This window comes from Delphinus delphis, chromosome 15 (assembly GCF_949987515.2).
Source record: "Delphinus delphis chromosome 15, mDelDel1.2, whole genome shotgun sequence".
In the NCBI taxonomy this organism is placed as follows: domain Eukaryota; kingdom Metazoa; phylum Chordata; class Mammalia; order Artiodactyla; family Delphinidae; genus Delphinus; species Delphinus delphis.
In genome coordinates, this window is record NC_082697.1 from 51,924,089 (window position 1) to 51,945,880 (window position 21,792).

The 21,792-nt window shown below is 46.2% G+C and overlaps 2 protein-coding genes across 8 annotated transcripts in view; one reads left to right on the plus strand and one right to left on the minus strand.

The window, feature by feature from the left end:
* Positions 1 to 9,124, minus strand: part of SLX4 (SLX4 structure-specific endonuclease subunit) — a 19,967-nt gene extending 10,843 nt beyond the window's left edge. Inside the window, exons 1-7 of the mRNA XM_060031634.1 lie at positions 8,905 to 9,124; positions 8,291 to 8,687; positions 6,415 to 6,636; positions 4,385 to 4,574; positions 2,712 to 2,924; positions 456 to 664; positions 18 to 340 (exon numbers count right to left, since the gene is read on the minus strand). Of these exons, the coding sequence (XP_059887617.1) occupies positions 18 to 340; positions 456 to 664; positions 2,712 to 2,924; positions 4,385 to 4,574; positions 6,415 to 6,636; positions 8,291 to 8,636 (1,503 nt within the window). The 5' untranslated portion in view covers positions 8,637 to 8,687; positions 8,905 to 9,124. The remainder of the gene's footprint in view (positions 1 to 17; positions 341 to 455; positions 665 to 2,711; positions 2,925 to 4,384; positions 4,575 to 6,414; positions 6,637 to 8,290; positions 8,688 to 8,904) is intronic.
* Positions 9,125 to 11,136: 2,012 nt separating this feature from the next.
* Positions 11,137 to 21,792, plus strand: part of DNASE1 (deoxyribonuclease 1) — a 32,840-nt gene continuing 22,184 nt past the window's right edge. For all 7 annotated transcript variants that reach the window (XR_009522128.1, XM_060031640.1, XM_060031639.1 and 4 more), the window contains exon 1: positions 11,137 to 11,242. The gene's annotated coding sequence lies outside the window, so the exon portion shown is untranslated. The remainder of the gene's footprint in view (positions 11,243 to 21,792) is intronic.

A 21,792-nucleotide genomic window follows, 5' to 3' on the forward strand; every position in this document is an offset into this window, starting at 1 on the left:
CTTGGAAGGGAGCACACCTCGGCGGGCCACTGGGGCACCAGGGGAGGGACCAGGCTGGCCGTGTAGAAGGATTCCAGAGCCCAGGCCCCGGTCAGGGCGCTGCCCTCCCACAGAAAGTTCTGCTTTCCTCCAGGTGGCCGAAGACCCCGCCTGCTCTTTTCCAGCTCTTCCTTAAAAATTCTGCTCGCAGGAAGCGGTGGCGTGCCAGACAGCTCCAGCTCCTCTGCCAAGAGCTGGGCCACGCGATCCTCCATCTGTCTCCCTGTGGTCTCCACGTCCTGGACTAACAACTGCGGGGGCGTAACAGGGGCTTTCTTCTTGCGACTCTTCTTCTCTAGAGCTAAACAGAAGCAACACGGAGTCATCCTCCCCCCCCCCCCCCGAGACCTCCAGCTGCTCCTTTAGCGGCTGCCATGCGGCGAGGCTCCCCCGGCACCACCCTTGACCACACGTACCTGCTCCCGGTCTCGTCCTCTCAGAAAAAGCGTTTCCCAGCCTGAGTGCTGCCGGCACAGCTTTCTGCTCCATCTCGGACCGGGACAGAGCCATGGCCACCAGCAGGTCCTCGGACGGCGCCTCGGGCTTGGCGACCTTCCGCCTCTTCTGCGGCTCCTTCTTGGCAGTGGCTCCCTTCCGCTTCAGACCTCCAGCGTGATCCCTGAGGCTTAAAAGGCAGCCACACCGAAAGGTTAGTGAGGCTAGAGATGCGAGCACTTCCTGTTCTGAGGTGGTCCCCACTGGACCCGAGAAGGCTCACCCTTTCTCCTTGGTAGGGGGCGCGAGAGAAAAGGGATAAATGTGCAAACAGAAGCATCAACGGCTTCTGTACTCAGTCACTGCGCTCACTCTGTGCCTCACGTGAGCTCGCCTGATCCTGGGCCATGAGTTCAGCACAGTCCAGACACGGGAGGGTCTGGGTCCTTCCAGGTGATGCTGCCCAGCAGGGTTCTTGGCAGACACACAAAGCCGACAGCAGCACCCGTATACCCCAGCCATGGCCAAACCCTTCTGGTGGAGTCAGCTCCCCGGATTCCACCCACTTCTACCCATCCATACCTCAGATGCCCTGAGGCGGACCCGGCCACATTGGCCGTGAAAAGATTCCTTCCCTCCTGCAGGGGCCCTAGGGTGGCACCTCTGCCCAAGACCTGAAAGGCCTCCCAGGTTAGGCCACCAATGTGGTCAGCTGACTCAGAGGTCAACGTGCAACATGTCATTTGGGTTGGAGGATATTTATTTAAAGGACTTTCTGGCTGGAGAGAACCTACACTGCCTGGTGAATTCCAACAGTCTGGGCGAGAGGTGGGAGGTAAAGGTGAGACAGATGGAGATTGCAGACCCAGGACCACCTTCCCTGCACCTCAGGGCAGTGTGCAGGAAGCACCTCTGATTTGGGTAAAAGCTCGTGCTCTCCGCCGGGCCAGGGATGGCTCCGGAATCGCAGGTATCACCTCAGAGATCTCAGCGAGCCCTAATTCAGTTCCAAACTCCTGGGAACCCTGCACGATAACCACAGCCTCCAAGAGGGGAAGAAGCCACCCTAACCTCCAGGCCCTGCTGGCAGCTGCTGCAGACTGTACCTCGGCCCAGCGGGCAGGGCCTGGGCTGAGGTGAAAGCACGCGAGGGGTGCAGGAGCAAGTGGGGTGCTCTCACCAGCATGTGTGCCCTGGCTGGGGAGCTCTGACTACCCCAGAGTCAAAACGCTCTGGGCTGGGCCGTATGGCAGGCAAGGCTCTTCATTTGCTGTGGTTTTCTACTCTAACAACCTTCCAGAAGGACCCACACACTTCTTGGAGGTATTTAAAAAGCAGATATATTTTATCTGAGTAGGTAGCTTCAGTCTAGTCCTGCCAAAAGGCAAGCAATAGCTTAGATGACATCTATTCTAAGGACTTAAGGCTTCTGAATCTGTGATGCTAGTGTTGATGTGCTAAAATATGGACAGGCTTGCAGCTAAGAATCGACCACCCAGTCTCAGCACTGGCCCCCTTCAGAGGCCCATCACCTGCGTGCAAGGCAATGGCTGGAACAAACAGAGCCACTGCCCTCAGCCTTCCCTTTGCCCTCAAGAGCTGCCGAGAGAAAGAAGTCCCGAACCTATAGAAGTCCAGGGCCCGTGCTACTCTGTTCCCTGTAACACTGGGACCTACCCAGGCATCCACAGCGGCAGAGGCGATGTGGAGGGAAGCAACCCTCTGCCACTTGTTTGCCTGTGGTTTGCATGCCAAGCACTTGTTTCTGGGTATCAGCAAGGCCTCCTATTCAAACACTTAAGCATTTAATTCATGCAAAAAAATCGGCCTATGGTTCTGTCTTATCAACTTGTTGAGCTATGCTGAGTAATCTTACATTAATAGTATGAAAATCGGACTACACTGAGCTGGAAGCCATGCTGTACCCCACACGAAATGGATGAGGTGAAGAGAATTATTGAATTCTTAGCTGCTCAGGATGGTGGGGATGGGAAAATCTCAGGAAGGCCCTCGTGGAAACCAGTCCAATCCAACTGGTCCATTTCAAAGCCTCCGACGATAGAGATCTGTCCCCTCCTCAGTCCCTGTGGAGACTATGCCCAATTTCCTCCCAAAATATTTAATCTCCAGAATCAGAGAGGGCTCTGTTGTCCTCCAACACTACAAAAGGCCTTTTCTCTTTTTTTTTTTAAACAAATCAGAGTACTTTGATTTTTCTTCCTTTTCATCTGACTCACCTTGATGCCAGTTTGCCAGAGGCCCCCTCGGGCTGAGCTGTCTGCAGCCGCACGGCCTGGAGCAGGAGCTGCGGGCCAACCTCCATCTTCACTGCACACTGTTTCAAGTGACTGATTCTGCTCTTTGGGGTGAGAAATGGCTTGCCGCAAATTGGGCATTCAGGGATCTGAGGCACAGAAGGTCTCAGTGCCTTTTCAGCCTCGTCCAAGCACCTGGAGGAAGACAGCAAAGGTAGAAGAACCACCCTCCCTGGTAATATGATCGTAGATAGGGATTCATGTCAGCGTGGACGTGCTGTGGGACAAAGCCTGTTCCCCCTGAGCTGATCCCTTCACACAGCCTACAGTCAGCCTCCAGACATTGAATTCAGGTTTCTGTTAGCAAAGGTGTCTGAAGAAAGCAAGGATACACTAAACATAGAGTCATGGGAGTAACCATATGGCACAGTGATTCTACTCCTAAGTATATGCCCCAAAGAGCTGAAAGCAGATACTCAAGGGACTTCCCTGGTGGTCCCAATGCAGGGGGCCTGGGTTCCATCCCTGGCTGGGGAACTAAGATCCCACATGCCGCAACTAGGCCCACGTGCTGCAACTAGAGAAGCCCAAGTGCCACAACGAAGAGCCCACACAGCCAAAATAAATAAATACATTAAAAAAAACAAAAAAACAACAGATACTTAAGCAAATACATGGAAAGCATGTTCACAGCAGCTCTATTCATAAAACCCAAAAGGTGGAGACAGATGTCCACCAATGGATGAATGAATAAACGAGATGTGGTCCATCCATACAGTGGAATATTATCTAACCTTAAAAAGGAGAAAAGCACTGACACAGCTACAACATGGATGACCCTTGCCAACACTCTGCTGAGTGAAGGAAGCCAGACACAAAAGGCCATATATTGTGTGAGTCCACTAATGTCCTGCACGGGCAAATCCACAGAGACATAAGGCAGATCAGTGGTTGCCAGGGGCTGAAGAAAAGAGGGAAATGGGGGTGCCTGCTTAATGGGTCTGGGGTTTCTTTCGGGGGTGACGAGATATTATAAAATTGACTGTGGGGACTTCCCTGGTGGCACAGTGGTTAAGAATCCGCCTGCCAATGCAGGGGACACGGGTTCGAGCCCTGGTCTGGGAAGATCCCACATGCCGCGGAGCAACTAAGCCCGTGTGCCGCAACTACTGAGCCTGCACTCTAGAGCCCGCAAGCCACAACTACTGAGCCCATGTGCCACAACCACTGAAGCCCGCATGTCCAGAGCTCATGCTCTGAAACGAGAAGCCACCGCAATGAGAAGCCCGTGCACCACAACGAAGAGTAGCCCCTGCTCACTGCAACTGGAGAAAGCCCGTGCACAGCAACAATGACCCAACGCAGCCAAAAATAAATAAATAAATAAATCTACAGGAAAAAAAAATTGTGGTGATGGCTGCACAACTCTGTCAATATATTAAGTAAACACGATTTTATTGTTCACTTTAAATGGGTGAATTGTATGGTATACGAATTATATCTCAATAAAGCTGTTTAAAAAGAAAAGCAAGGACAGATTGACACTGATACTGAGGTACTATCTCAAGATTCCCACCATGGCCACAGGAGCCCCGGAGCTGGTCACACCCATGGGAGAGGTGACCGCAGACAGGTGACGGCCGAGCTGCTCCTACCGGTTCACGTGCTGCTCCCTCCGTGTCACGGTCATAGCCGAGAGGTTCTTTTGACAGATCTGGCAAAAGAACAACCCCTTCTCCTCCAGGCTGTCGTTGTGTGCGGATGCCCGTTCTAGCCCAAACTCATGCTGGAGGGCCAAGGCCACTGCAGCGTCGCTTTCTGTGGCAGGGAGCCTGGGCCCAGACCCTGTGGAGGCACAAGGACCCATGAGGACCAGCTTAATCCTCAGATGTCGAGGAGCACGGACACTGGGCGTATCGTGAGGAATCCAGACCTGGGCACCACTTGGCTCATGCGTGGCCCCATCCAGGGAGACTGGACACCTAGTGGGTCCCTGAGAAGGGTACTCCTTAAACTTTAACAGGTACAGGGACCCCCAGAAAGCTGGTTAAAATGCAGGTCCGGAGGCTGGCACTCTGGGGGCCCAGGTGGAGCCTGAGATTCTGCATTTCTGACAACTCCAAGGCGAGGCTGATGCTGCTGGTCCAGGACCATTCTCTGAGCATCAAGGTACTAAAGAACTTGCCTTTCTTTTCCCATCTCTGCTAAAGTCAGCAACCCTGGGCATTCCAGGTTTATAAGGCTTCTATTCCAAAAAATCTAAGTTTTCTCTTCAAAGCTCAACCTTTCCTACTACTCTGACTTTTTCTTGCCCATCCCAGAAGAACCAGGTCAGAGTGAAATGCCATTCTCGGTTTCTGTCTGCATCAGACCAGAGGATGGACTGACTCTAATCTTGAGATGGCTCTCAAGGTGGTCATGCCCACTGCTGTGGCCCTCTGTCACATCTGACGTTGCTGGAGCAGACCCTCGGCACTCATGAGGGATATGCCCTGAGAACAAAGCCAGAAAAGCATCATACTTCATTTTGGTCCTATGTTTTTTTTAAACAAAGAAATGGTTTATCTCTCCTGAGTATTCCTGGGTATGATGTGATGATTTATGGAAACAACTGAGTCGCATGTACGGCAGGTGCTGGGCTTACGCACTGGCTGAGTGACTCCTCTGCACCCCTTGGTGCCACGTGGACCAAGGACCAACGCCACAGCAGATGTCACATCGCTATGTCACCTGCATGGACCTTTGGGGTAGCCTGAGAATCCTCAGTAATCCTGAGGTGAAATCTGCAGGTACAGTACCAGGAGACTATGTATTCACTAGCCGTAAGTCTGTTAATACAGTTTCTTTCTATTTCTTTTCCTTTTGTATATTTTCACCAGGGATGAAAATTCCTATTGTTTAGGGGATAAAGTGTAGTACCACCTGACATTACAAGCCTCAAGAGGTGGTGTAACATGCAGTGCATGGCACTTCCCTGCAGGAAAAGGTTAAATGACAGCAGGAGGAAACAAGCAAATCCAGAAAAGGGGGAATTTTCAAAGACAATTGTCCTGGACTTTTCAAGAAGTTAGTATTGTGAAAAAACAAGGACAAGACAAGGGGACTGGTCTACAGCCTAGACCAGAGAGACTACTGAGCCACAGCCACATGTGTGTGACAAATCCTCATTCAGAAAGAGAAGGAGTCCAGCTACAGAAGCTATCCTTGGGACAACCAGGGAAATCTGAATGTGAACTGATACCAGGCAGTGTTATGGAATCACTTGTGTTTATGGTATTGTGATTATATAGGAGAATCTAGGAGTGAAGCGTCATGATGTCTATAACTTGCTTTCATATGGTACAGAAGAAACGTATATTTATAGAGACATAAAAAAATGTATGGCAAAATGTTGACAATTGTTAAATATAGGTTGAGGGCATAGGGACTTCATTGTAATATATTTTTCTGACTTTTATGAATGGGAAAATTTTGTAATAAAAAGTCAAAATAAAAAAAAGAGGAAGTGGTACCTTGTCAAAGAAGCTAAGTGAGAAATGACCCAAGGGACCTTCTGTTCTCTGGCGAGACAGAGTGGCAAAGGTAGAGCGCCACCCCCAGCAGAGACGCAATGAACACGGGCTCCTTCCTGACTCCCTTCCCCGAAAGTCAACCCTGTTGGGAAGACAGAGGACTCCCATCATACCGTTCCCTGCCATCATCTCTTGAGGGCCCTTTGGGACGTTTTCTTCAAGTGCAGCCTCTAGGGAGCACCCTTCTGAACCATGTTTCAAACGCTCAGGGTCTGCTCTCTTGAACTGCTGCATTCGCTGTAGCACCAGCTCTGCCGCCCGGGGTTTGGAGGGACTGGGCACCATCGCAGTCAGACAGGAAGGAGGGGGCTGGGAGCGTCTGTCAGGAGCGGCCTCTGGCAAGGAGGAAAACATTCATATGCATCAGTTCTAGCCGGAGGAACCAAAGACTCTTCCAAAGTTTCAAACACCTCAAGTTTCAAAGGGGTGCTTTACTGACTAGTTTAGGTTTAAGTCTTTTTTTTTTTTTTTCCCGGTATGCGGGCCTCTCACTGTTGTGGCCTCTCCCGTTGCGGAGCACAGGCTCCGGACGCGCAGGCTCAGTGGCCATGGCTCACAGGCCCAGCCGCTAGACCGAGGCACGAACCCGTGTCCCCTGCATCAGCAGGCGGACTCTCAACCACTGCGCCACCAGGGAAGCCCTAGGTTTAACTCTTAAGTGTGAATAGTACTGATTGTTTTTTGGTAACCTCACTGTTTGTGGTAATATAAATACCCCTGTCATAAATATCTATGACAGGAGGAGGCATGGGGAGTGACTGCTATTGAACATGGGGTTTATTTCTGAGGTGGTGAACATGTTCTAAAATTAAGTAGGGGGGATGGTTGCACAACTCTGTGAATATACTAAAATCACTGAGCCATACACTTTAAAAGGGTAAATTTTATAGAATGTGAATTGTATCCCTATAAATCTGTTATTAAAGAAATATTAATGACAAACACTTATATCTTTCTAGGTCAGAAGTTTTCCTTTAACTTGGTGTCTGTAGATGACCTCCGGGGGGGATCCACGAAGCCCCTGAAGTTATATGTCAATTTTGCAGGTGTGTTCGGGGGTGCAGTGTTCTGGGGGAAATCAAGCATAGCTTTAACTAGACTCTCAAAGGGAGCATGAAGGACCAGTAATGTTTCAGCAACATTAACGAAGCCTTACAACAGTTTCTTTACCACCACTGCACTGGGAGGTCATGCTGACCACATATTATTTAAGATCAGGAAGTGAAGGTGAGAAAAATTTAGAAACAGAACTCAGGAGCCCAAAGATCTTGTGCTGTATTATATATGCAAGGCTGGTTTTCAGTTCTGCATGAAGAATGTATGCTAAGCATATGGTTTAGTACACCAAGGGCAGCAGGATAAGACAGCTGCTTTAAACCAACAAACCAAAAAAAAAGAAGAAAAAGCAAAGAACAAAAGGTGCTTGGAGGAGAAAGGAAGGACGAGAATATTCTCCTGGGACTCAAACCCACACGGCACCTTCGTTCTACCTTTCAGCAGCCTAACCAAACTGGCTGGCCCACTGCAACTTAACCACTTTGGAATGAACTCAAGAAAGTGAGAGAAAAAAAAAAAAAAAGGAAGTGAGAGAAGCAGCATTATTTTCATGTTCATGTAACTCATGTCAACTGCGTGATGTAAACATTAATAGGAAACTGAAAGAGAAGAGGGTCCCAAATATATCATGTAGAAAATTCACACGGGTTATATTTTTTATGACTATTGTTTAAAACAGGAGTTGGCAAACTACAGTCCTCGGGCTGGCTGCCTGTTTTTGTTAAGTGAAGTTTTGCTGGAACACAGCCCATTCTATTACATACTGTCATAGGGAGTTGAGTAGTTTGCGACAGAGACTGTACAGCCTGCAAAGCCAAAAAAATTTACTAACTGGCCCTTTTCAGAAAGTTTTCCGACCCCTGGTTTAAAATAGTACAAATCACCTCTGGTTTCCTCTCTGGAAAAGTTTTTGCAGCTGTTTCAGCTGGTTACCTGTCTGGGTGCTCCATGCACTGTCCTGGAGCACAGCAGAAGCATGCACGCCTCCCTCCCCATTTTCAGGGGGAGCCGGTTCACTCTCTGGCCACTTGGGTGCCCCTTGCTTTTGAGTCCGCAGGACCTGGCTGCCAGAGCGAGTTTTCCTCTCAGCGGGGCCTTGAAGGGTTTTGCTCTTGGAAGCAGGTGGTTTGGCCCTTTTCAGTTTGCTTCTTATCTGGATGCGGTCTGAGGCCTTTTGTGTCTTCCTTTCCCCCGACACTTCCTTGGGGCCATTCTTTTTCACCCTTTGGAAAAAGCTGGCACAGAGTTCCTTAAAGTCATCGTCTGACTCATCCATCATCTGACGGGTTTGAAGGCTTTCAGGCTGGTCTTCGGAGGAGTGAGGGTCAATCTGGGGGCATGTGGACAGATGAGAAAGTGAACCCAAGTGTGAGCCTAGCCAGGCCTCGTTCGTACTCGCAGCTTCATTATGGCTCCTCTCTACTTCTCACTGAGGTACCTGGAGAGTCTGCACAATTGAGCAGGAAGTACTGCTCCCCACTGCCATAATGATTTAAAATGTCTTTCTTCAAATTGAACCTATGTTAAACAGCACGTTTAAAGCTTACCTTTATTAAAGTTCACAGCTGAGAGCTTCTGTTGTCCAGTAGATGCCTCTGAGAGAGAGTACATGTGACCTTGGTGCTCAGGTGATTCTCCAAGATCTCCATGGTGATAAAGCACATTTGATTCATTTAATTTTTCACTCGTGGAAAACCAAAAGCATCTAAGTGTAACTAGGCAGATATTGTCATTTTATGCCATTTCTTCCAGGACGGTACAAGAGCATGTGGGGTATGAGAAAAGTCTCCAGAGGAACAATACCCCTGTCAAATAATCAGCTATAGCCTGGTTAGCACAAACTAACTGTCCTACAGGCTACCACAATACAACAGGGGAGAGGGATCTAAAAACCTGTCAAAGCATGTTCTTCCACAGGCAGAAAAATGTGTGCATCTTGGAAGAGTATAGTTTTATTGAAGCCTAGGGAATAAATCCCATGAAGAGCAGTCACCACAGAAACAAGATGGCCCCGGAATCCAGAAAAACTATCTCTTAGGCCTGTGCTGGTCCAAGGCCTCCAGCTCTCAGAGGCTCTATCAGCAAGCAATGTAATGAGAGAGAAAAAGAGAGAATATGCACTTGAACGCTCACGAAGAAACAAAAGATAGGAACATAGCAGGCTCTCTTTCACTGATACAACCAATTTTTCTAAATCAGAAATAGGTCACTTTTCATCCATTCTCGCACCCCAGCAACTCTTCTAACCCAGGTGACTAGAATGCTCCTCATATGCAAAGGTTGGGCCTTATGGGCATGATTATTTATATTGGTGCAGTTTAGTGGAGTTCAGAAATCAAAACTGAATAACCCAGTGGTAGAAAGTTCATTTCAAATACCATAATGAAGTCTCCACTGTCCAAGTAATCCAATTAATCACCTGGTTTTCCAAAGCTGGGCAGACACACATACCTAAAATCTACTTTTCATGGCTGGCTCATTCTCATCTTACATCTCCTTAGAGAAGCTTGCTCTCTGTCTTTATCTAAGCGAACCCTCTCCACTCCCATTATTTTCTGTCATTACACACTGTTTTCACAATGGTACTTATCACAAGTTATAATCACATGTAATAGATTTATTGAATGCTTACTGTATGCAGGCAGTGGTCCCAAGTGCTTTACAAGTCTAACTCGTTTGATACTTACAACTTTACTGGGTACAATCTATTGATGCCCTTTCTTTACAGCAAGGAACCAGGCACAAGAATGAGGAACTGACTCAAGTTGACACAGCTTTTCAAGTGGCAGGGCTGGGATCAAATCCAGGCAGTGTGGTTCCAGGGCATCAGCTCTTATATTTTTATTCATTTACTTGTTATCTGTTCCCTACTAAGCTCAAAACTTCAGGAGGGCACACACTCATCTCTATTTTGTATTCTCTTTGGCTGACAAGGTGCATGACTTGTAATAAGTGCTCGACAGTTATCTGTTGAATTAATTAACTGCAAATAGTTTGGTACAATAGGGAGCGAAGAGGAAAGTGGTGAGAGAGAAGACTGCAGGGAGAATCCGTGTCCGAGCGCCTGGGACGTTAGGCCAAGCAAACTGTTGGATGTCGGAGCTAGAACAAACTCCACTCTCCACACTGCCCTGAGTCGCCACATCTCTGCCAATACTACTTTAAAACGGTGCATCTCCTATAGGTGCTCAATCAGTATCTGCTGAAGGAAGTAATGGATCCTACGAGACGGCAAGTTTCCAGAGGGCTGGGGACTGTGTACCTACCGCGGCCGGGCTCACCGCAGACGCTGAAAAAAAGAATGGGCAGGTGCGGGGCTGACCCCCCGCCTCGCCCAACACACGGGTTGTCACCTGGGGAAGGGCTGCCAAGGACTCTGGCAGCTATAAAGACAGACGGCGAATTCCGATCGCTAGTCAGACCCCCGGGCTATGCCCCGTAGGTATCCGGACCCCCCCAAACCCCTCTTCCATTCAGACAGCCCTGGGCTCCTCCACCCAAGCCCGGGTCCTGCCTCTAACCGCGGCTGGCGGCGGGCGAGAAAGCCTCTTTGCCCTCAGAAGAGCGAGAAAGGCCCGAGGTGGCTGTACCGCCTCTCCCGGGTGCAGACTCCCGGCCCCAAAGCCCGGCTCCTCCTACCTCCGGCACCGCCGCAGCACCTTCTCAACGGAGACCAATGCGCCTGCGCATGCGCCGCTTGGCGCCCCGGCGGCGAATTGCGTCTGCGCAGGCGCAGAGCGATCTACAAGGCTCGTTTCCCATACTCCTCCGGGGCCGGGGCGAGCGGCAGGGCGGGACTAGGCGGAGCGCTGCGCCCGTGGGCCAAGTGGCTGCGTTTCTAGACGGCGCCCGGCAAAGTCTACTAAGTGTTGAGGAAGAGTTGGGGTGAGTTTAGGGCTCCGCCGCAGTTTTAAGTTGAAATTTGGGTGCACCACGGTTCACACAGGAAATGTATGCGGATTCATTGGCGGCCCCTCAGAGCGTACCGGTCTGAGGAGCCGACGGGTAAACGGAGGCGCCAGAGCTGGGGGCGGGGGGTGGCGGGTGAGGGAAAATCTTCCTTCCCGAGACGCTTGCGAGCAGGTTGAGGCCTGGAGGGCGGGTCGCCCAATGCGGGCCGGGGCCTAGGCGATACCCACCCTCTCCAGGCTGCCAGGTGCAGGCTGTCCGGGCGTGAGGGGAACGTGAAGCCGGAGAGGTTCGCCGCGGGCTGAAGTCTGAGAGACTTTATAAATCTACTAAAGGTTCTGACTTCAACCTGGGGTCATTGGGAGCCGGTAAAGATTTTGTTTGTAAAGGAGGTTCTAGTTGCAATGTAAAAATTGATCTGGAGAGGCAAGCCCGGAGGCCGGGAGGCCCATTAGGAAGCTGCTGTAATGAAGGCGAGAAATGAGCGCGGCCTGAATTAGGAGTTGGAGTGGGGGAAGGGAGAGATATTAAGACGTTTGAATTGCCGTGACCTAATTAGTTGTTAACATTTGTAGGTTTTTGGGAAAAAAAAGTTGTAGGTTTTTGGGAAAAAAAAGTTATAGGTTTCTGGCCCGAGCATCTGAGTAGAACGTGGTCCTAGTTACTGAAATAATGAACATAGGAGAGAGAGTAGTTTTGGAAGGGAGATAATACATTTAGCTTTTTTTCCTTAAGATAAAATTTACATATTTTAAAATTCACTCTCAAAGTGTTGGTTATTAGTATACTCACAAGGTTTTGCAACCATCATCACAATCTAATTCCAGAACATTTTATAACCCCAAATAGAAATCTCTGTACCCCTGAGCAGTTACTCCTCATTCCCCCTTACTCCCTCTGGCAACCACCAATCTACTTTCTGTTTCTATGGATTTGCCTATTCTGTATATTTTATATAAATGGTATCGTGTAAGGTCGGATCTTAACAAACGGCACCGCGAAACAGAGGAAAGCTTCAAGGGAGCTTTATTAGGGAGCGCTCTGGGGCGAGGTTCACTGGCCCGAGAGAAAGGGGCCAGAGAAGTCGCGCCCAGTCCTGGGCGTGGGAGATTTTTATTGGGGTGTAAGGGAAGGGTGGTTTGCGGGTGGGGGGGGGTTGCTATACAGGGTAATTCCTTATTTGGTGAGAATACAGCAGGGCCAGGTGTTGGTTGGTCTGTTGTGGGGCGTAAGCCCATTTTCCCTTACCGTCAGCCCCATTGTTTTCTGGGCAGAAAGTTAAGAGTCTCTTGTTGATTCCCAGAACAGGTGAGGTCGTTATGTCCCAATGCCTCTCCTTCCTCATACTGGTCGATGTTTTCTCTTACCCCCCGGGCCTCCTTTCACCCGGGCCAACGGACCTTACAGTATCGTACAATATATGTCGCCTTCTGTCTGGCTTTTACTTAATGTAATGTTTTTATGTAACGTAATGTTTTTAAATGTCATCCATGTAGCATGAATCAATTCTTCAGTTCTATTAATGATAGGATAATATTCCCCTTTATGGATATACAACATTTTATTTATCCATTTATCAGTTGATGGACATTTGGACTGTTTCCGCGTTTTGACTATCACAGCTAATGGTCATGTGAACATTCGTGTATGCGTGTTTGTGTTTTTGTTCTCTTGGGTATATACCTAAGACTGATTGCTGGGTCATACAGCATTTAGTTCTGAGTGTTGAGTTTCAAATGCTAATAGGACTTCGAAGAACTTTCTGTGTATGAAGGTGCTAAGAGGTGTTACTTGCTCTCTGGTTTTGGAAACCTAAGTTAGTTTGTAATATGGTTTCCAACTGGATTAGCTAAGTAGACAGCACAAGAGTGGTAGCGGTGGAGTGTCTCATCTGTACCAGTGGGATATTAATTTATAAGAAGTGACTGGGTGAGAACACGGAGAAGCCAGTGCCATTGAAAGAAAAATGTATTACATTTCCAGAGAGAAGAGGGCATGCCATGCCACACAGGGAAGGTTTTGGTCAGGAGGCAGAAGCAGGAATGAGGGGAAAGCCTAGGTTGGAGTCTTATTCACTGAAAAAGGCAAGGCAGGGCAAGGTAAACAGTTTAGAACTAGCTAGTTTGAGTAATTAGGGTGGGCTTTGGGCTACAGGGATGGTCCTTAGATGCCTGGTACCTGGCCTGGGGTGATTCAGGGCAGGGGCAATATTGACTTCATCTGTGGGAGATAAAGGAATTGATGAGTGTGCATGTGAGAGGCTGCTCCCAAGTAAATTGATTACTATCTTTGGGAATTAGTTAGTCCTGGGAAGGTTAGTCTCTCCACACCAGCGAGATTTTTAAGATGTCAAAACATCATACAGTACAGTACAAAAAATTGATTAATGCATGGGGACATGGCTGCGATGATGTGAAGGACAGTTGTGAAGGTGATGCATATTTTTCTCTAATTTAGGATTTAAATCTCTTAGAAGCCTGGGGAAGAAAACTGCTCCCTTTCTCCCCTCTGTCACCTGCTCAATCTGGCCATTTTAAGCAAAATGAGTTATTGAAGTGTAGTTTAGAGAGGGGAGTGTTCCTTAAACCTTAGCTTCTCAACTGATTTACCTGTGGAATATTTTAAACTGGAATACTTGGACACCACCCTTAGACCTGCTAAATAAATCTTGGGTAGGGTTCCCAGCCTGTGTCTTTTGAAAGTTTCACAGATGATTCTGATGGTCTCTAAGTTAGAGACTGATGGTCACTACATTTAGCCAATACCTACTGAGCAAATCCTATAGGCTAAATGTAAAAGAGATGCCAAAAGCTGAGTGAGCGCTGATTGGAATTTAGAGTTAGACATGATTCCTCCCTTCAAGGAACAAAGTTCTGGGGCAGCTTTCTCTTTGACCCAAGGTGAACCATGGGAGCCCCCTTGACCTGGACCCAATTGTGACTTAGCTCCAGCAGAAGCTCTGAGGTTCACACTCTTCCACTGGAATTACAGGAGTCACCCAGTGTGACTAAGCTGAGGGACAATATCCAAAAACAATGTTATCGAGTCCATGTTATTTCAGTGGGAATACTGCATGTTTGCTCCCCGCCGGCATTTGTGGCAGAACTTCCCTGCCAAAACACTAAAGCCAGGGACATGAAGGAACATTTAATATATTAAAAGGTCAGAATTGTCCTTATGTTTGATAAACTTTACATAGTTTTTCAGAAAGAGAATAGATGCAGAAGTGTGTGGAAAAATTTAGACACAATGTAAAGAGTGTTATTCCAAGTGGAGGCTCTGATTTTCAAGCCCATAGAAGCCCACAGGAGTAGATTTGGGGTCCAGGGGAAACAGGCAAAGGTTGAATATGCTATGATTATCACTTCATTACCCTCCTGGAATATTTCCTTTTTGGAAACTTCTGGCATCTTCCACAGAGTTAATGTTTTAAACAGTTCTGTGGAAGAAGTGAAAGGCCCTTTTCCCAGGTCTGTGGTTTGGTTATAAATTACAAAACCAAAACCTGCCCAGCTGCCTCTCATTTATCTTGGCAGGGGCTAGGGAGAGGGCAGATTGAACAAGGGAAGAGTTGTCTATATTCTCAGTTCTTTGGTCATATAAGCTTTTATTTACTGTTGTGTAATCCTGTTTCCTACACTGCCAAAATTGTTGAAATCCAGAGGGGAAATGACTGCTTCACATGTCAAAGTGTACAAAAGTCATTCTAGGTTATGCTGCATTTCTGTCTACCACTGCTGCCATTGTGGGATATATACTTCTGTTAATTTTGCTAGGTGAGTTTGAGGGGAGGTTGCATGCAGACGTACTGACCTCAACTGCAGAACAGCATTCTCCTTAATAAAGTTGATAATGCCACTCATAATTTTGATGTTAAAATTAAGTCATCTTCCACTTAATATTGTTAAAATAGCAATACTCCCCCCAAGCAATCTACAGATCAGTGTAATACCTGCCAAAATCCCAATAGACTTTTTGCAGAAATGGAAAAACTTGAAGTTCATATGAAATTGCAGGGGGTCCTAAATAGCCAATCTTGAAAAAGAACAAAGTTGGAGGATGCACACTTCTGATTTCAAAACTTACTTACAGAGCTACAGTAATCTAGACTGTGCTACTGGCATAAGAATAGACATTCAAATCAGTGGAATAGAATTAAGTGCCCAGAAATAAACCCATACATTCATGGGCAATTGATTTTTCACAAGAATGCCAAGACCATTCGATGGGGAAACAGTAATTTCTTGAACGAATGATGCTGGGACAACAGAATATACACATGCAAAAGAATGAAGTTGGATTCTTACCTCATACCATACATATAGAAAAATTAACTCAAAATGGATCAAAGACCTAAATGTAAGAGTAAAACCGTAAAACTCATAGAAGAAAACAGGTAAATCTTCATGACCTTGGATTTGACAATGGTTTCTAGATAGAGCACCAGAAGCACAAGCAAGCAACAAAAGAATTCAGTAGATAAACTGGACTTCATCAAAATTTAAAGCTTTGGTGCATCAAAGAGGACTATCAAGAGAGGGGAAAGAAAACCCACAGAATGGGAGGAAACATTTTAAAATCATATATCTTATAAGGGTCTGTTATCCACAGTATACAAAGAGCTCTTACCACTTAACGACAGAAAGGAAAAACCCAATTAGAAAATGGGCAAAGGGACTTCCCTGGTGGTGCAGTGGTTAAGAATCTGCCTACCGATGCAGGGGACACGGGTTCGATCCCTGGCCCAGGAAGATCCCACATGCCGTGGAGCAACTAAGCCCATGCACCACAACTACTGAGCCTGTGCTCTAGAGCCCGTGAGCCCTAGAGCCTGTGCGCCACAACTGCCGAAGTCCGCACGCCTAGAGCCTGTGCTCTGCAACGAGAAGCCACCTCAATGAGAAGCCCACCCACCACAACAAAGAGTAGCCCCCGCTCGCAGCAACTAGAGAAAGCCCGTGTGCAGCAGTGAAGACCCAACATAGCCAAAAAATAAAATTTTTAAAAATGATAATCTTAAAAAAAAAAAAGAAAATGGGCAAAGAACTTGAATAGACATTTCTCCAAAGAAGATATATAAATGGCTAACAAGCGCGTAAAAAGATGCTTAACATCATTAGTCATTAGAGAAATACAAATCAAAACCACCATGAGATACCATCTCTCACCCATTAGGACAGCCATTAAAAAAGAAGCCAAAACCCCCAAAACAGCAAATAAGTGTTGGTGAGGATGTGGAGAAATTGGAACCCTCATACATTCCTAGAGGTGCAAAATGGTGCAGCTGCTGTGGAAACCAGTTTGGTGGTTCCTTAACAGGATAAACATAGAATTACCATATGACCCAGTAATTCTCTTCCTAGGTATTTGCTCAGAAGAGTTGAAAAAAAGGTGTTCAGGACAGAGTGGTGACTTCCAGCCTCCTCACATGTGGAACTAGAAACCAGAAGTCCTGTTGCTGGTAGATAAGAAAGCAACTGACCCTTGTATATTAATCTTTTTTAAAATAAATTTATTTATTTATTTATTTTTGGCTGCGTTGGGTCTTCGTTGCTGCGTGCGGGCTTTCTCTAGTTGTGGCAAGTGGGAGCTACTCTGTTGCGATGCACGGGCATCTCATTGCAGTGGCTTCTCTTGTTGCGGAGCACAGGCTCTAGGTGCGCAGGCTTCAGTAGTTGTGGCTTGTGGGCTCTAGAGTGCAGGCTCAGTAGTTGTGGCGCATGGGTTCCAGAGTGCAGGCTCAGTAGTTACTCCGCGGCATGTGGGATCTTCCCGGATCAGGGCTTGAACCTGTGTCCCCTGCATTGGCAGGTGGATTCTTAACCACTGTGCCACCAGGGAAGCCCCTTGTGTATAAATCTTGTATTGTCCAACTTTGACATAGTCATTTATTAGTCCTAGGAGGGTTTTTTTTAATTGATTTGTTGGGATTTTCTACATAGAGAATCATGTCATCTATGTACAAAGACTATTTTATTTCTTCCCTCTCAGTCTGTATAACTGTTATCTCCTTTTCTTGTCGTATTACCTAGGACTTCCAGTAATGGGAGTGATAAAAATAAGGCATTCTTAGTAAGAAAGCATTCTGATCTTAGTAAGAAAGCATCTAATTTCTCAGTGTTAAGTGTGCTGTTAGCTGAATGGTGTTTCATCGTGATAAAATCTATGTAACATAAAATTTACAATTTTAACTATTTTTAAGTATACAACTCAGTGGCATTAAATGCTTTCACACTGTTGTACAACCATCACCACTATCCACACACTATCCATCTCCAGAACTTTTTCATCATTCCATTCTTTTGGATACCTAGAAGTGAAGTTGCTAGATCATGGTAATTCTATGTTTAATTTTTTGAGGAATCTCATACTGTTTTCCGCTGTGGCTGCACCATTTTACATCCCTATCAGCAGTGCACAAGGATTCCAATTTCTCCATATACTCATAAAAACTTGTAATTTTTTTTTAATGATAGCCATTTTAATGGGTGGATAGTGATAGTTCATCACGGTTTTGATTTGCATTTCCCTGCTAATTAATGATAATGAGCATTTTTCATGTGCTTATTGACCATTTGCATATCTTCTTTGGAGAAATGTCTATTCAAGTCCTTTATCCATTTTTTTTTCTTTGCTCATTTTTAAATTTGGTTGTTTGGTTTTTGTTTAGTTGTTGGAGTTCTCTATATATTCTCAATACGAGACTGTAATAAGATAAATGATTTCCAGATATTTTCTCCCACTTCATGGTTGTCTTTTCACTTTCCTGGTAGTGTCCTTTGATGCACAAAAGTTTTTAATTTTAACGAAGTCCAGTTTACCTATATTTTCTTTTGTTGGTGATTTTGGTGTAATATCCAAGAAATCACTGCCAAATCCAATATTGTGCAGTTTTACCCTATGTTTGCTTCTAAGAGTTTTATAGTTTTAGCTCTTACATTTAGGCCTTTGTCCATTTTGAGTTATTTTTTGTTATAAAATGAGGCACGGGGCTAAGTTCGTTCTTTTGTATGTGGACATCCAGTTTTCCCAGTACCATTTGTTGAAAAGACTGTTCTTTCCCTGTTGAATAGTCTTGGCACTGTTGTTGAAAAATCACTTGACCTTATGCAAGTGTTTATTTTGGGCTCTTTATTATATTGGTTTATATGTCATTATGCTAGTATCACACTGTTTTGATTACTGTAGCTTTGTACTAAGTTTCGAAATCAGGAAGTTAGACACACCTCCAACTTTGTCCTACTTTTTCAAGGTAGTTTTGGACATTTGGGGGTCCCTTGAGATTCCATATGAATTTTAAGACAGGTTTTTCTATTTCTGTGAAAAAAAAAAGTCATTGAGGTTTTGATAGGGATTGCTTAAATAGGTAGATAATTTCAGGTAGTACTAACATCTTATTAACAATATTAAGGACTTCCCTGGTGGTGCAGTGGTTAAGAATCTGCCTGCCAATGCAGGGGACACGGGTTCGAGCCCTGGTCCGGGAAGATCCCACATGCCACGGAGCAACTAATCCCGTGCGCCACAACTACTGAGCCTGTGCTCTAGAGCCCACAAGCCACAACTACTGAGCCCATGCACCTACAGCCTGTGCTCCACAAGAGAAGCCACCACAATGAGAAGCCTGCGCACTACAACAAAGGGTAGCCCCTTCTTGCCGCAACTAGAGAAAGCCTGTGCACAGCAATGAAGACCCAATGCAGCCAAAATAAATAAATAAATTTATTTTTTAAAAAAAATTAAGTCTTCCAATCTGTGAATATGAGATGTCTTTCCATGTATTTATATCTTTTTTAAATTCCTTTCAGCAATGATTTGTATTTTTCAGTTTATAAGTCTTTTACCTCCTTGATTAAGTTTATTCCCAAGTATTTTTTAAAAATTATTTATTTTATTTACTTGTTTTTGGCTGCGTTGGGTCTTCGTTGCTGTGTGTGGGCTTTCTCTAGTTGTGGCGAGTGGGGGCTACTCTTCGTTGTGGTGCGTGGGCTTCTCATTGTGGTGGCTTCTCTTGTTGCGGAACACAGGCTCTAGGTGCATGGGCTTCAGTAGTTGTGGCACGTGTGCTCAGTAGTTGTGGCTTGTGGGCTCTAGAGCATGGGCTCAGTAGTTGTGGCGCACGGGCTCAGTTGCTCCGCGGCATGTGGAATCTTCCTGGACCAGGGACCGAACCCATATCTCCTGCATCAGCAGGCAGATTCTTAACCACTGTGCCATCAGGGAAGTCCCCATATTCCCAAGTATTTTAAATCTTTTTGATGCTATTGTAAATGGGATTGTTTTCTTAATTTCATTTTAGGATTGTTCATTGTTAGTGTATAGAAGTGCAACTGGTCTCTGTTGTTTTGTTTTTCTCTATTACCACTGTATTCTTTATTTCCTTCCTCCAGCTAGCTTTGGGTTTAGTTTGCCTTTCTCATTTCCTTAAGGTGTAAAGTTAGTCTATTGCTTTGATATCTTTCTTTTTTTTAATGAACTTATTTATTTTGGGCTGCGTTGGGTTTTCATTGCTGCGCACGGGCTTTCTCTAGTTGTGGCGAGCAAGGGACACTCTGTTGCAGTGCACGGGATTCTCATTGCAGTGGCTTCTCTTGTTGCAGAGCACGGGCTCTAGGCGCATGGGCTTCAGTAGTTGCGGCATGCGGGCCCTAGAGTGCGTGGGGCTTCAGTAGTTGCAAGCAGGGGCTCAGCAGTTGCAGTGCGCAGTCTCTAGCGTGCTCGGGCTTCAGTAGTTGTGGTTCACAGGCTGTAGAGCGCGGGCTCAGTAGTTGTGGTGCACGGGCTTAGTTGCTCCGTGGCATGTGGGATCTTCCCAGACTAGGGATCGAACCCATGTCCCCTTCATTGGCAGGCGGATTCTTAACCACTGCACCACTAGGGAAGTCCATCTGTTCACTTTCCTTCATTCTTTTTTCTTTCTGATCCTCAGACTCAATAATTTCATGTGTCTTCAAGTTCTCTGATTCTTTCGTCAGCCTGCTCAAATCTGCTGTTGAACCTCTCTATGAATTTTCTCATTCATTTATTATATTTTTCAGCTCCAGAATTTTGTTTGATTCTTCCTTATAATTTCTCTCTTTGTAGATATTCTCATTTTGTTCATAATATCATTTTCCAGATTTGCTTTCCCTCTTTGTGTTTTCCTTTAGCTCTTTGAGCATATTTAAGACAGCTGTTAGAAAGTCTTTATCTGGTAAATCTGATGTTTGTGCTTCCTCAGGGATAGTTTTTGCCAGTTTATATTGTTCTTTGGATGAACCATGTTATCCTATTTCTTTGTTTGCCTTTTATTGTTTTTGTTGAAAATTAGGTATTTGAAAAAAAACAACCACCTTTCCCTGTCCTTGCAGACTGGCTCTGTTGTGCCTGGGCACTCCTTCACTGATTGACTGGACTTGCTTTGAGCGTAGGGATCAGCCCAGGTGAAAGCTTAAGGTCATCTCTGAGGATTTGTTTTGCCTGGGTCTGTGTGTGGCTTTTTTCATTTCCTCTTTATACACAGCTGTTTTTGAATGTCTTATCTTCCCAAGAGTCTCATCTCCAGCTTCCGTTTGTGGCCTTAGGTTATCTATTATATGTCTTCACTCATAATGCTCAAGGTATCTCAGAGTCTGAAATCCTTGTAGCCTTCATGATTAGTGCCTGTTGATTTTCTCTGCCTGAGATTCAAGTTAGGTGGACAGAGATCAGTCCTTCAATAGTCCCAAGACTGGTTAGATCATTGCAAATAAGGTCAGCTCTGCTCCCTCTGATTTGAGGGAGGGAACTGGGAACTGGTCTGCTGCCTCCTCTAGACCAAGACACTGCCATGCCAAGGCGGGTAGGCATTGATTGCACATTCATTTGGCTGCTATAGACGTTTGACTGTTCTCCAGATCTCCTGTAAAGTTAGTTCAGCCAATTTTGGATTGTTTTTTGTTGTCTCTGTGGGAACAAGGGCTTAGAGCTTCCTAGTCCTCCATTTTGCTGATGTCACTCCTTACCTGTACGTTTTTTGTTTTTGTTTGTTTTTGCAGTGCGCAGGCCGCTCACCATTGTGGCCTCTCCTGCTGCAGAGCACAGGCTCCGGACGCGCAGGCTCAGCGGCCATTGCTCACAGGCCCAGCCGCTCTGCGGGATGTGGGATCTTCCCAGACCGGGCCACGATCCCATGTCCTCTGCATTGGCAGGCGGACTCTCAACCACTGAGCTACCAGGGAAGCCCCTGTTTCTGTTTTTTTAATATTTATTTATTTGGCTGCTCCGGGTCTTTGTTGTGGCATGCAGGATCTTTAGTTGCGGCATGCAAACTCTTGGTTGTGGCATGTGGGATCTAGTTCCCTGACCAGGGATCGAACCCGGGCCCCCTGCATTGGGAGCACGGAGTCTTAGCCCCTGGACCACCAGGGAAGTCCCAACCTGTAGGTTTTTTTGTGCATAATCTTTATCATATTAAGGAAGTTCCTCTCTATTCTTAGTTTGCTGAGTTTTTATGGTTTTTTAAAAAGTATAGAATTTTGTGAAATGCTTTTTTTTAATGTGTGTTG